Here is a 15,564-nt window from a genome sequence, read left to right on the forward strand (position 1 = left end):
AAAAGGAAAAAAAAAATTAAAATTATTTATTTTGTTGGCGGGGGGTTGAGAGGGTGTATAATGTGGGGTGTGGTCATTTATTAGACGATCTTTCAAAAATAAAAAAAGGAAAAAAAAAGGGGGGGGTTGGGGGGTGAGAGGGGGTATAATATGGGGTGTGGTAATTTATAAGATGATGTTTAAAAAAAACAAGATGTGTTTGTGAAACACAATGTCCCCCTATATGACGTTTGACCTTGAAGGATGACCTTGACCTTTCACCACTCAAAATGTGCAGCTCCTTGAGATACACACGCATTTCAAATATAAAATTGCTAGCTTCAATATTGCAGAAGTGACATTACATGAGCAATTTCGACCCATATATTTGACCTTGAAGGATGACCTTGACCTTTCACCACTCAAAATGTGCAGCTCCATGAGATACACATGCATGCAAAATATCAAGTTGCTATCTTCAATATTGCAAAAGTATTCATAAAATAAGCGATTTGGGCCACATATATTTGACCTCTGACCTTGAAAGATAACCTTGACCTTTCACCACTCAAAATGTGCAGCTCCATGAGATGCACATGCATGCCAAATATCAAGTTGCTATCTTCAATATTGCAAAAGTTTTCATAAAATAAGCGATTTGGGCCACATATATTCGACCTCTGACCTTGAAGGATGACCTTGACCTTTCACCACTCAAAATGTGTAGCTCCATGAGATACACATGCATGCCAAATATCAAGTTGCTATCTTCAATATTGCAAAAGTATTCATAAAATAAGCGATTTTGGCCACATATATTTGACCTCTGACCTTGAAGGATGACCTTGACCTTTCACCACTCAAAATGTACAGCTTCATGAGATACACATGCATGCCAAATATGAAGTTGCTATCTTCAAAATAGCAAAAGTTATAGCAAAATGTTAAAGTTGGCGCAAACCAACCAACCAACCAACAGACCAACCAACAGACAGGGCAAAAACAATATGTCCCCCACTACTATAGTGGGGGACATAAAAATTGGGGGGGGGGGAGGTTGGGGCAGGAGGGATTCTGGGTAGGGGCGTGGGGTATTGTTTGGGTGGAATCCATTGTGGTATTCAGGTAAGTGTTGTTTTGTCAAAGTTATAATAAAATGAGATCATAAATAATTGGCAATTTAAGCAAAATGTTCAATTATCTAAGTGTACAAGGGGCCATAATTATGTCAAAATGCTTGAAACAGTGGTCTGCTCTTGTTTACAGGTGGGGTCATGTTGGTAAACAAGTATGACACATATAAAAGCAATATGTCAAAGGATATAGGAAATATTTGGGGTAATACGCAAACTTTAACATAGATTTATCAATAATATGCATATTCTAAGTATAAAAGGGGCAATAATTATGACAAAATGCTTGATAGAGTTGTCTGCTCTTGTTTATAAGGTTGGGGTGATGTTGGTTAACAAGTATGCAAAATATGAAAGCAATATGTCAAGGGACAATGAAAATAAATGAGGTAGTACAAAAACTTTAACATTTGCTGCATATTCTAAGTGGAAAAGGGGCAATAATTATGACAAAATGCCTGCTAGAGTTATCTGCTCTTGTTAATAGGTTGGGGGTCATGTTGGTAAACAAGTATGCAAAATATGAAAACAATATGTAAAGGGACAATGAAAATAATTGGGGTAGTATGAAAACTTTGACATTTGCATGCTAACGCCAACACTAACGCTAACGCCGACGCCAGGGTGAGTAGGATAGCTCCACTATATACATTTCATATATAATAGCCGAGCTAAAAATTCATTTTCTTTTTTAAGTACCTGTATTAGTTAATTCAAACTATGACTGGATCTGTATGAAAAATGGAGCACTTATCTCATTACAGTTGGTGATAGTAAGAAAGCAAACAACACTTTTGAATTTGATGACTGGTACCGGTATTTAGGCTACCATAATGATACTACATGTAACACATCAATGTTACTCAATGTTCCAATTAAAAATCACTGAGTGGCTTATTGCTATGCCTTATTTAATCTGTGAGTCTGACATCAGTGCATGTACCTAAAGATGCATTGTTGCCTTACTGTGGAAAAATAGTGATTAATGAATGTGTGTACAGTATGGTCAAGAGATGTCTGCATAGACTAATCCTTTGAGCGCTGGAACCTGATTTTGAAGGCATTTGAAAACAGTTTGGATCCAGATGAGACGCCACAGAACGTGGCGTCTTATCAGGATCCAAACTGTTTGCTATTCTGATAGTATTCTTTGAAACAAGAGCAACGCCTTGCGGGTGCAGACCGCTCATCTATTTTCTTTTTAAAGGTGAAGGGACTCTCATTTTCAATCACAAAGGAGGGAGGGGTGGAGTGAAGAGGGGTGTATAGTGTTGGGGTGTGGACATTTATTACATTATCTTCCAAAAATGCGGAAAAAAAACGCAAAAAAAATAAAAAAATTCGGGGGTGGGGGGTGGGATTCTTGGGTGCAATGGTTGGACGGTATTTCAAACATAAAATAATAAAAATAAATATTTGTGTTTTTTAACCGTTTCAAAAAAAATAAAATTAGGGGGGGGGGGGGTATAGTGTGAGGGTGTGGTGGTAATTTGTGAGATGATCTTAAAAAAAAAAAAAAAAAAAAAAAAAACAACTTAGGGGGGGGGGGGGGGGGGGGGGGATTCGGGTGGGGGGAGGGGGGGGGATTCTTGGGTGCGATGGTTGGACGGTATTTCAAACATAAAATAATAAAAATAAATATTTGTGTTTTTTAACCGTTTCAAAAAAAATAATTTGGGGGGTGTGGGGGGGGGGGTTTAGTGTGAGGGTGTGGTGGTCATTTGTGAGATGATCTTCAAAAAACAAAAAATTAGGGGGGGAGGGCACGGGGGATGGTTTGGGTGGAGTCTATTGTGGTATGTCAGGTAAGAGTAGTTTTTTCAAAGTATCAATCAAATCTAATCATAAATAAAGAAGTTATGGCAATTTTAGCAAAATTTAATAATTTGACCTTGAGAGTCAAGGTCATTCAAAGGTCAAGGTAAAAGTCAACTTGCCAGGTATAGTAACCTCATGATAGCATGAAAGTATTTGAAGTTTGAAAGCAATAGCCTTGATACTTAAGAAGTAAAGTGGATCTCAACACAAAATTTTACCATATATTCAAAGTTACTAAGTCAAAAAAGGGCCATAATTCCGTAAAAATGACAACCAGAGTTATGCAACTTGTCCTTTTACTGTACCCTTATGATAGTTTGCGAGTGTTCCAAGTATGAAAGCAGTATCTATGATACTTTAGGGGTAAAGTGGACCAAAACACAAAACTTAACCAAATTTTAAATTTTCTAAGTATAAAGGGCCCATAATTCCGTCCAAATGCCAGTCAGAGTTATATAACTTTGCCTGCACAGTCCCCTTATGATCGTTAGTAAGTGTTGCAAGTATGAAAGCAATAGCTTTGATACTTAAGGAATAAAATGGACCTAAACACAAAACTTAACCAAATTTTTCAATTTTCTTAGTATAAAAAGGACACATAATTCTGTCAAAATGCACACCAGAGTTATCTAACTTTGCCTGCCCAGTCCCCTCATGATAGTAAGTAAGTGTACCAAGTTTGAATGCAATAGCATTGATACTTTCTGAGAAAAGTGGACCTAAACGCAAAACTTAACCGGACGCCTACGCCAACGCCAACGCCAAGGTGATGACAATAGCTCATAATTTTTTTTCAAAAAATAGATGAGCTAAAAAAGTGAAGAAAATGATGATTTTAGAAAATCAGCAGATGACATTTTAGCAGATGACAAATTTCCCAGCATGCAAAGGGTTAATCTGGGAAAATGATTTCTGCCTACACTGGATTTTCTTGAGGAAGGGATTTCTTTTAAACAAAAAAAATAAAAGTGGAAAGTGTAATTCCTGATAAGCTTGTGTGGACTGCATCAGCTAAATTCTGGTTTTCCCCAAGTGTTTCTCATGTATGTGTTAACGAATCTCTTATAGTTGAAGAAATGAAGCAATTCCACCAATTTATGAAACAGCCTTCATATATTAATTAGATTGGAAAAAAATTCCCTAAGATAAAAAAACAATATAGGCACATATCTTTTTTTAAAAGGAAACAGATTTAAGTTTTCATTATAATAAATACTAGACTGATCAGACCCAACTGATCTGATCAGTAATTCAACAATAAGTGATCTAAAAATCATGTGTACTCAATACATTTTGAACAAACTAATCCATAACACACTGAAAGAAATAATAATAATACAAGAAACAAGGGCTGTTTGTAAAACATGCATGCCCCCCATATGGGCTCTAAGTTGTACTGACAGCCATTTTGTAAATATGTTTTTTGTCACTGTGACCTTGACCTTTGACCTAGTGACCTGAAAATCAATAGGGGTCATTTGCGAGTCATGATCAATGTACCTATGAAGTTTCATGATCCTAGCCATAGGCTTTCCTGAGTTATCATCAGGAAACCATTTTACTATTTCGGGTCACTGTGACCTTGACCTTTGACCTAGTGACCTGAAAATCAATAGGGGTCATCTGCCAGTCATGATCAATGTACCTATCAAGTTTCATGATCCTAGGCATAAGCGTTCTTGAGTTATCATCCAGAAACCATTTTACTATTTCGGGTCACCGTGACCTTCACCTTTGACCTAGTGACCTGAAAATCAATAGGGGTCATCTGCTAGTCATGATCAATCTACCTTTCAAGTTTCATGATCCTAGGCATAAGGGTTCTTGAATTATCATCCGGAAACCATTTTACTATTTCGGATCACCGTGACCTTGACCTTTGACCTAGTGACCAGAAAATCAATAGGGGTCATCTGCTTGTCATGATCAATCTACCTATGAAGTTTCATGATCCTAGGCATAAGCGTTCTTGAATTATCATCCGGAAACCATTTTACTATTTCGGGTCACAGTGACCTTGACCTTTGACCTAGTGACCTCAAAATCAATAGGGGTCATCTGTGAGTCATGATCAATGTACCTATGAAGTTTCATGATCCTAGGCCTAAGCGTTCTTGAGTTATCGTCTGACAACCACCTGGTGGACGGACCGACCGACAGACCGACATAAGCAAAGCAATATACCCCCTCTTCTTCGAAGGGGGCATAATTAAGACTCACCAAGCGACTAAATAAGCCACAATAAAGCAAGCCATGGACACGCCACAATAGTCCCTGTTCCTCCAGTTGGTGAAGACAAGAACCAGGTAACACAGGGTGCAGCACAGTACCAGGTAGAACAGGTTACGCTGGAAGAACATGTGCAGGGCCAGCAACCCAAGCATCAGGCTCGACAGGTGTATTAGCCATGGAGGTATGTCTTGGTCATCAGATCCTGAAGAGATAATTGAACTATTAGGAGTCCAAACAACAGGCTGGACAGGTGTATTAGCCATAGAGGGATGTCTTGGTCATCAGATCCTGTAGAGATAATTAAACTATTAGGAGTCCAAACAACAGGCTGGACAGGTGTATTAGCCATGGAGGGATGTCTTGGTCATCAGATCCTGTAGAGAAAATTGAACTATTAGGAGTCCAAACAACAGGCTAGACAGGTGAATTAGCCAGGGAGGGATGTCCTGGTCATCAGATCCTAAAAGGAACACTGAACTATTAGGAGTCCAAACAACAGACTGGATGGGTGTATAAGCCATGGAGGGATGTTCTGGTCATCAGATCCTGTAGAAAACATTGAACTATTAGGACTCCAAACAACAGACTGCACAGGTGTATTAGCCAGGGAGGGATGTCCTGGTTATCAGATCCTGAAAGGAACATTGAACTATTAGGACTCCAAACAACAGACTGAACAGGTGTATTAGCCAGGGAGGGATGTCCTGGTTATCAGATCCTGTAGAGAACATTGAACTATCAGAAGTCCAAACAACAGACTGGACAGTTGTTTTAGCCAGGGAGGGATGTCCTGGTCATCAGATCCTGAAAGGAACATTGAACTATTAGGAGTCGGAACAACAGACTGGACGGTGTATTAGCCAGGGAGGGATGTCCTGGTCACCAGATCCTGTAGAGAACATTGAACTTTTAGGAGTCCAAACATCAGACTGGACAGGTGTTTTAGCCAGGGAGGGATGTCCTGGTCATCACATCCTGTAGAGAACATTGAACTATCAGGAGTCCAAACATCAGACTGGACAGGTGTATTAACTATGGAAGGATGTCCTGGTTATCAGATCCTGTAGAGAACATTGAACTATAGAAGGAGTCCAAACAACAGACTGGACAGGTGTGTTAGCCATGGAGGGATGTCCTGGGCATCAGATCCTGTAGAGAATATTGAACTATCAGGAGTCCAAACATCAGACTGGACAGGTGTATTAGCCAGGGAGGGATGTCCTGGTTATCAGATCTTGTAGAGAACATGGAACAATGAGGAGTCCAAACATCGGGCTGGACAGGTGTATTAGCAATGGAGGGATGTCCTGGTCACCAGATCCTGTAGAGAACATTGAACTATTAGGAGTCCAAACAACAGACCCGACAGGTGTGTTAGCCATGGAGGGATGTCCCGGTCACCAGATCCTGTAGAGAACATTGAACTATTAGGAGTCCAAACAACAGACTGGACAGGTGTATTAGCAATGGAGGGATGTCCCGGTCACCAGATCCTGTAGAGAACATTGAACTATGAGAAGTTCAATGAAAAGTTGGTGTGCCTCAGTTCAGCATATTTTTGTGCAACAGTACACTACAAACCATGACTTGATTTTAATCCTTTACCCCATAGGAAGCAAAGTGAAAATGGCTTTTGCAACCAGCATAAAACTAGAACAGCCTGTGACTTACTCGCAGTCTGTTCAGGTTTTAAAACTGTTGTGCTGTTTGCTGCTTATCAACTACATAAGGGTTAGAAATGAAGCCTTTAAAACTCGAATCAAGTAAGAAAGGTCTTTAATTCAATTTTCTAAGGGACTACAAATGCAACAAAATACGTATCTAAGTGGTAAAGGGTTAAGACATGTTTGAGAAAATATGTCATAGGTTGGTATTGGATTTATAAATAATGCCTACGATAAGTGTTACATTATAACAAAAAAGTAAATGTATAATAAGTTTAACTGAATAGTCAATACAACAAGGATTTAAATAGATTTTGAAAAACGAGATTACAATGAAATTTTCAGGTGAAAAAATACTGAATTATAGAGTTTCCTTCAGCAGAATGATTAAATGCTCTGCAAATGTTACATTGAGTTTTTACATGTATATTACCTTTTCTGCAAGAAAACCCAGCAGCTTGATGTAAAATACTCTTTAAAATAACTCTTTGGTAACATTTACATCCAAACTATGCAAGGAAAATATTTGGTAAAAGTTAAAAGTGAGAAAATTGCAAAAAAAAATGTTTGAAACAAGAAGCAGAATTCTGCATAAATTGAAATCCATGAAAAACACAATTATCATGTTGGTCTCTACCTGATTTTGAGAATGAGCAGATCAATTTGAACACAAAACACAACAGCAGCAGTGGTATCAGGTTCTCAATGGTCTGGAAGAACGTTGGAGAGAGGCAGTTTTCCCACAACTCTTTCACGGATACTCGCGTCAAAGCTTCTGGGGCTTTTTGGCTATAGGCTGAAAAAGAATTTAAAAAATTAAGAATAAAGGTGGGTGGATGTTATATTGAATCATGTTAACATGTCGATAGACAATATCTATGTGCAAATCTACTTGTCCACTAGCAACAGTACAGATCCATAGTATGATAAATAAACAAGAGAACAAAAGGCCCCAAGGCTGTCACATGACACCCAAATAAACTTAACTTTTCCAACCTGATAATGTCTCACTATTGCATAATCAGGAAAGGTTCCACTCCATCCCCAACAGCTCTTGTTTAATGGACTGGGGCCCATTTTATGACTTTTCCCAGAAAAAGACAATTTGTTCTGATTAAGTTTCATAATCAGTGGGCAACAAATGTGACTTAAAGTGTGTTCACAAGATTTTATTTATGTGGTACACGGAAAACTTCACTGTTCCCAAGCAGCCATGTTTTCTATTGGACTGGAACCATTTTCAATCTCAGCAAAGATTATCATGTTTTGAAAAAGTGTAATGTTCATTGAAAACAAAGGTGACATCTACAGTCTTCACTTTGTTTTGCAACAGCCATATAATTAGAACTGCCACATTACCTGGCATCCTTTTTTATAACAGACTGAAACCATTTATTTACTTGGAATCACTTTTTTCTGAGCAAGTGCCATGGTGATTAGGAAAATTTATGATTGAGAAGGTACACAGGACTTCACCCCGCCTGAAGGCCATGTTTTTTAATATTAAGATTGTATGATACTCAGCTTCAGAGTGTTTGTAGACATGCAGTCTGGACGGCAGAACTTTACAAGGTAATTTTTTATATCAAATTCGCCCACACACAAAAATAAATTTTTGTTTGTTTGTGGGGTGGGTGGGTTGTGGATGTAAACAATATATGCACTTTCATGCACTCTTGAATGCTATAAGTAAGTTGTCTATTTAGTTGTTTTTTTTTTACTTGATTGTTAATCGAATGAACAATTATAACAAGAGATTGCCAAGCAATATGGTCCCCTACCGGTGAAACTCCACCATTGTCCGATTTTTTTGTTGTTGTTGCCATACATGTACATGTAGAAACCATTACAAAATGTATTATTGACATAGGAACAAAATGAAATGATGTGCATAATCTCCATATTGCCATCTATCCATGTCTTAAGTTTCATGAAAAAATATGAAGAACTTTTAAAGTTATCGCAGGATCCAGAAAAGTGTGATGGACAGACTGACAGAGCGCAAACCATAAGTCCCCTCCGGTTTAACAGGGAGGGGACGATAAATGAAAGAGCAGGATTCTTAATATATATTTTGTATTCAGTGATTTCAAATGGTGAAATAATGCAACTTATTTCAAGATAGATAAGATATAACAAAAAAACATGACTTCTCTATTATTTCTGCTCACTTTTCCTTAAATGTCAGTCAAGAGAGAAATGACTTCTCCCTAAAATTTGACCCAAGGCCGACCCCTGTTTTCACTACAGGAAAATAATTGTGTTACATGTAGATTTCATTATATTTTGTATGACAAGTATTTTCATTCAACATGTTGTTTCTATGCCAATTAATAGTTGGAACCTGCCTTTGAGCAACTCCTCTATTTCTGGGTTAACAGTATCCCCTTCCAAGTAAGCCCTAAGCACATCTTCATCAATTCCTGATATGTCAGGAAACTCATCTCCATAAAACATCTCATCGTCCATACTTCCTGTCAGCAAAGCAAAGTTATCAGCACTAGTTTACATCACTGCTAAGCCGTGTCCTAAGATCTCACTTGGGCATTACAAACCTGAAAAAGATTTTTGAATAGCAAAATTGTTGCTTTCATAATGCAGTGCATTTATAGGTCATCCTTGCTATGCATAGATTATTATGAAACTGACACGAGTGATTGTTGTTTTTCAATACTACCCTCAAATTTTATATAATTAAGCAAAAAGCAATCAAATATATCTTTTTAAAACATTATGTTTTTAAGCTGATTGTTCAAATGAAATTGGTCCGTTTTGCAAAATGTTAATTGACCACTAACCAGCTTTAAATCAAACTAATGTGTTACTCAATCAGATTCAACTTGTTGCGGTCACACGGTCTTACAAAGCGACTTTCAGAGTAATGAAATAAGCATTTTATATGAGAATAATGAACTGGGCGGAGAAATAACTTATTGGATGACAACTCAACTGATTTGGATATATTTATCATCATTGTGACGTTTATTCAGAAAAAAACTTGAAAGTGCTTGTGCTTTATGGACCTTCTGAATAAGTTGAATCACTATCAGGGCAAGTGAATATCACCTTTTGTCAACCATTTTAATTGGTTGATAACTACACTGTATAGCTTTCTGTACTTAAATGTCTAATGGTGGGTTATTATTCACCATTCGTACAGAAAAAAATCAAAGAGTCAAAAACTAACTAAAGAACATGTTTAAAAGTACTTTTTTTCTAATTGGTGTTGGGTTACAATTGGATACCATTTGAATATTGAATCTGAGGAGGGTTGTTACAATAAACCCTTATTACAAGTATACCATTTAATGAATTATTTTTTGTAAATGAATATGTTAAAAATAATCGCAGCATTGTATAATGATTGAAGATCTGTAAAGTCCAATCCACTAAAAAAAACACACCAAGCTTTTAAAATGAATTTTCCATGTTAAAAATGCAAGAAATATAGTGAACTAATTAGTTTGCAATTAAAGTGCTTCCATATATTGTATTGCCTTGAAGCATAAAAAAAATCAAATTTCACCTTAGTGTTCAGTTTACTCTCAATGTCAAACATCAATTATTTTAAACAATTATTGAGAGTAAAGCAAAAGAAGGCAGTGGAGAAAAAATACTTTCACATTGAAATATTGCTTAAACTAAAAAACACCATAACTGGCATAAGCAAAAAAAATGTGGAATATGGTAGATTCTTGTTGAGTCAAGGGTTCTTTTTAATCGATAAGTAATAAATTTGGTTGACAGTGTAAAACCGCCATCTTTAAAATAATGGTTCTTCTTGAGCCCTGGATTCTGATTATTTATCCAAATTTCAAGATTGCATGCTATAAAACTGATATCAGCGATTTTTTTGCCCAATTGGGGAAGCACCAGTACTAGAATTATTGAGAAAAAATTTGGGTCATGAAATTATCGGTTTGGGCATCATGGGTCTTTTAAAATGCTAGCCTAAGTAATGGTACTTAGTTGCACAAACCCATTTAAATATTCTTTTACATGCCTCTTTGTTTGAAATATTCATTTTTAGCCTTAATTTAAATTGTTCACTTGCAGATAATGCGCTTTTATTAAAAAAAATCACACACCTTTTCTTCCTCTTAGGAATTTTACAGATGGTAATTGGGAATTTTGCTTTTTTTTCTCAATTGGGAAAGTGTGTTTTACTGGTACTTTATAAAGAAGGAAAAAAACAGGGGAGGTTAATAATAATTTCTTGTAAAAAAATGTCAACAGACGTTGAAGCATGGAAAATACTCATAAATAAACGATTTTGTGTTACTAAAAAACACGACATGAGCAATACATAAAGGAGGAAATATTTTATACGAATGTATAGAGTTATGACCAATAAAACTATCTACCTGTTTGTGTCACATTTTTGATCAGCAAAAAAAAACAAGAGCTGTCAGAGGACTACCGCTATTTGAGTGCTTGACAGTATTATAACGTAAGCCATCATGAGGAAATTTTTCATATTCAATAATTTAATAGATGATCTTTCAAAATTAAAAAAAGTGAAAAAAATAAAAAATTTGGGGGGGTGGGGGGTGAGAGAAGGGTATAATGTGGGGTGGGGTCATTTATAAAATGATCTTTCAAATATAAAAAAGGAGAAAAAAATATTTGTTGTGGGGGGGGGGAGGGGGGGGGGGCAGGGATTCTGGGTTGGGGCATGGGGTATTGTTTGGGTGGAATCCATTGTAATATTCAGGTAAGAGTTATTTTGTCAAAGTATTAATAAAATCTGTCCATAAATAAAGAAGTTAAGGCAATGTACCTAAAGTAATATGCATATTATAATGGAAAAAGGGCCATAATTCTTACAAAATGCTTGATACAGTTGTCTGCTCTTGTTTATAGATTGAAGTCATGTTGGTAAAGAAGTTAGCAAAATATGAAAGCAATATGTCAAGGGACATTGAAAATATTTGAGGTGGTACGCAAACTTTAACAGAGATTTATCAATAATAAGCATAGCCTAAGTGGAAAAAGGGCCATAATTATTACAAAATGCTTGATAGAGTTGTCTGCTCTTGTGTATAGGTTGGGGTCATGTTGGTAAAGAAGTATGCAAAATATGAAAGCAATATGTCAAGGGACATTGAAAATATTTGGGGTAGTACCCAAACTTTAACATTTGCTGCATATTCTAAGTGAAAAAGGCATTTGCTGCATATTCTAAGTGGAAAAGGGGCCATAATTATTACAAAATGCTTGATAGAGTTGTCTGCTCTTGTTTATAGGTTGGGGTCATGTTGGAAAGAAGTATGCAAAATATGAAAGCAATATGTCAAGGGACATTGAAAATATTTGGGGTAGTACGCAAACTTTAATATTTGCACGCTAACGCCAACGCAGACGCTAACGCCGACGCCGGGGTGAGTAGGATAGCTCCACAATATATATTTCATATATAATAGTCGAGCTAAAAAGGTCACTGTGTCAAAACTTTTTTCATGCATTACCGGATCAGTTGTAGCCATAACAGATCACGTGACTAAAACTACTCAGGGGGCATCTAACACGCTATTTAAACTGTTGAAACATGAAATGTGTTGTTTACAATGACCAAGTTACATTGCCAGTTATAAATTATATTCATTATTTTGTTATTAATTCTTTTCTATATGAGATCTTGTATCCACACTTTAGGCATGGTGTTCTTGTGTGAATTACATGTATCTGTTGAAAATCCTAAAAAGATCAACAAGATATATGGGCATCTTATAAAACATGTAAATTATTTTAATCATATCTAATTATCGATATTGAACATGGAACATAAATAAAACATTAAGATTGAGACCATTTATTGTAAGAATCAACAAGATTTGCATATATTTAAATCCAATATTTTATCAATACGCATATTATCACACTTGATCCGTTATTGCCCTAATTTTTAATTTCATTTAAGGTGTTGCAAAATCTTAAACATGAATCAAAACTGAAATGGACTTTTGCAGGCAGAAAGTCTACTTAATGGCCTTTAAATTAATGCGTAAAGTTCCTACTTTCCAACATAGTTATAGCATTTGACCGTGAAAAAATGTTCAACCTCAATTTGGAAACGAGACGGAAGTCAACAAAGTGGTATATGTATACATGTCAGCAAAACATGCCGAAATGTTTGACACAGAGTAGCTCCGACTACGACTCAATCAGAGCGTTTTCAAGAACAGTCCTAGAAGATGCTTTAGGTAGAATATAATCTAACAAGAGCTGTCAGAGGACAGCGCGCTCGTCAATTCGAGTGCTTGACAGTAAGCCATCATGGAGGGGGGGGGGGGGGGGGGTATAATGTTGTGGGTTTGTGATCATTTAATAGATGATCTTTCAAAAATAAGAAGAAAAAAAAATGTGGGGGGGGAGGGTTGGGGGGGGAGAGGGGGGTATAATGTGGGTGTGTGATCATTTAATAGATGATCTTTCAAAATAAGAAGAAAAAAAAAATTGGGGGGGGGTTGGGGGGGGGGGGGTTCTGGGGGGGGGGGGGGGGGTTGTGGTGGATGGTTTGGGTGGAGTGCATTGTGGTATGTAAGGTAAGTGTTGTTTTGTCAAACTTTTACATAGATTTATCAAAAATATGCATATTCTAAGAATAAAAGGGGCAATAATTCTGTCAAAATGCTTGATACAGTTGTCTGCTCTTGTTTATAGGTTGGGGTAATGTTGGTAAACAAGTATGCAAAATATGAAAGCAATATGTCAAGGGACACAGGAAATATTTGGGGTAGTACGCAAACTTTTACATAGATTTATCAATAATATGCATATTCTAAGTATAAAAAGGGCAATAATTCTGTCAAAATGCTTGATACAGTTGTCTGCTCTTGTTTATAGGTTGGGGTCATGATTGTTAACAAGTATGCAAAATATGAAAGCAATATGTCAAGGGACACAGGAAATATTGGGGTAGTACGCAAACTTTAATAATATGCATATTCTAAGTATAAAAGGGCCATAATTCTGTCAAAATGCTTGATACAGTTGTCTGCTCTTGTTTATAGGTTGGGGTCATGATGGTACACAAGTATGGAAAATATGAAAGCAATATGTCAAAGGACATTGAAAATATTTGGGGTAGTACGCAAACTTTAACTTTTGCACGCTAACGACAACACAAACGCCTGGGTGAGTAGGATAGCTCCACTATATATATTTCATATATAATAGTCGAGCTAAAAATGTCAACTATTTATCGAGATACGCAGTCTTGAACATCAAAGTGATCCGGTATGGGTAATGATCCGGTAATGGTAACTTGACTGTACCACTTTGACTTTGTGTTTATTGGAAAAGTCAATTATGAACAAATTGACTGTCTTCTGCAGCCAAAGAAAATAATACAGAATAACAGATTGACACTAACGGTTAATCTTCGTAAAAATATAATTGAGTATTTATCTAGCTATATTGATAATGAAGCTCCTCATTTTCATGAAAATGATAAATCTAAAAATAAAAGCCGTGTGTTTAAATAGCAGAAAACGCGATGGCATTTGTGCAACTGACATGGATAAACTCAAACATATATAGTTAACAATTTCAATTCTGTATTGGCAAAAAAATTGGTTGCAAACATTACCAACTTTGCACTTGACAGATTTTCAAAACCGCTTCCGAACTAATTTTGTTTATACATGATTAAATGCCACACCCTACTGTACTGTATTTTAATTAGTGTATTTCACGGTTCGCTCTTATTCGACCCACTGCCGCTTTCTAGGGGTTTAACTAGGCACCTCCAAAATCTAAAACCAAAGCGCTGAAGGCACTGAAAATGTTCGCTAGTGCATATTTTAACACGCAATTCATTTTTCAAAATCACTCGCAAGTTTGAAATGAACACACGCCATTCAAATTTATAAAGTGTGTGTCATAGCGCACGGGTCGAGTTTTGTGTGCACTTTTTATCATCCTTATTATTTCATAGAAATATCTTAGACAAAATAAAAACAACATGGCTTTTTGGACGTTCTGAAAGCATAGATAGTATGATGAAAATGGTAATGAGAACTTAATATAAAGAAAATTTGCAGTCACCATCATATTAAAGCAATATTTTTGGAATAGCAAATAACTATCTCACCAAGAATATAAATTCATAATGAAAGTTCCGTGTACAAAACTTTTGATTTTTGACACCATATACACATTCAAAATATACAATAATCTGCGTATCTTGTATGTGGATGAATAAAAGTATATAAACATTGCTGTTTATGCTTTACTTGTTACCCGAGCAGTTCACACGGTGTCAACAACGCTGACATAAACATAGGTATAGAGCACTAATGCGCTTTTTAGGCATAGCTGTTTTACTCAGTTTTCATCTTAGTGACTTTTACATAACGCCAACAGACACGCATGAATATTTTCAAATATGTAATATGCTGATTCGAGATACAACCTCTGAATTTTTGCTACATCACTGTGTATGTGCTCAATTCAAAAGATGTAGCACTGTTCAGTGTAAGGAATTCCGGACTACTCTCTGTATGCTAAAACGACACAAATTGTGGCCCTGTTACAATTACGCGTTACAATCCATCTCGCAGAATTTCACTTTCGCCTCCAAGATGAGAAATTGTATAGCAAAATAGTATTAGTATTAGTACGATAAGAGAAAATCGTTTAATTATCATACCACAATGTTTGCCGTACTTGGTCAGCACGTCTGGAAATCATTCCTAAATGTGTGGATAGGCTGTCATTATTAACAAGTTTGTTAT

The 15,564-nt window shown here is 36.4% G+C and overlaps 1 protein-coding gene across 2 annotated transcripts in view; it reads right to left on the reverse strand.

Moving 5' to 3' along the window:
- Nucleotides 1-14,487, reverse strand: part of LOC127832279 (protein-serine O-palmitoleoyltransferase porcupine-like) — a 36,263-nt gene extending 21,776 nt beyond the window's left edge. The window contains exons 1-4 of one of the 2 annotated variants that reach the window (XM_052357679.1): nucleotides 14,422-14,487; nucleotides 9,175-9,381; nucleotides 7,464-7,622; nucleotides 5,151-5,364 (exon numbers count right to left, since the gene is read on the reverse strand). In XM_052357679.1, coding sequence (XP_052213639.1) covers nucleotides 5,151-5,364; nucleotides 7,464-7,622; nucleotides 9,175-9,295 — 494 coding nt within the window. In that variant the 5' untranslated portion in view covers nucleotides 9,296-9,381; nucleotides 14,422-14,487. Of the gene's footprint in view, nucleotides 1-5,150; nucleotides 5,365-7,463; nucleotides 7,623-9,174; nucleotides 9,382-14,417 lie in introns of both variants that reach the window. The other variant, XM_052357680.1, reaches the window with a different exon arrangement.
- Nucleotides 14,488-15,564: the final 1,077 nt, after the last annotated feature.

The sequence above is a fragment of the Dreissena polymorpha genome, chromosome 5, assembly GCF_020536995.1.
Source record: "Dreissena polymorpha isolate Duluth1 chromosome 5, UMN_Dpol_1.0, whole genome shotgun sequence".
Lineage (NCBI taxonomy): Eukaryota > Metazoa > Mollusca > Bivalvia > Myida > Dreissenidae > Dreissena > Dreissena polymorpha.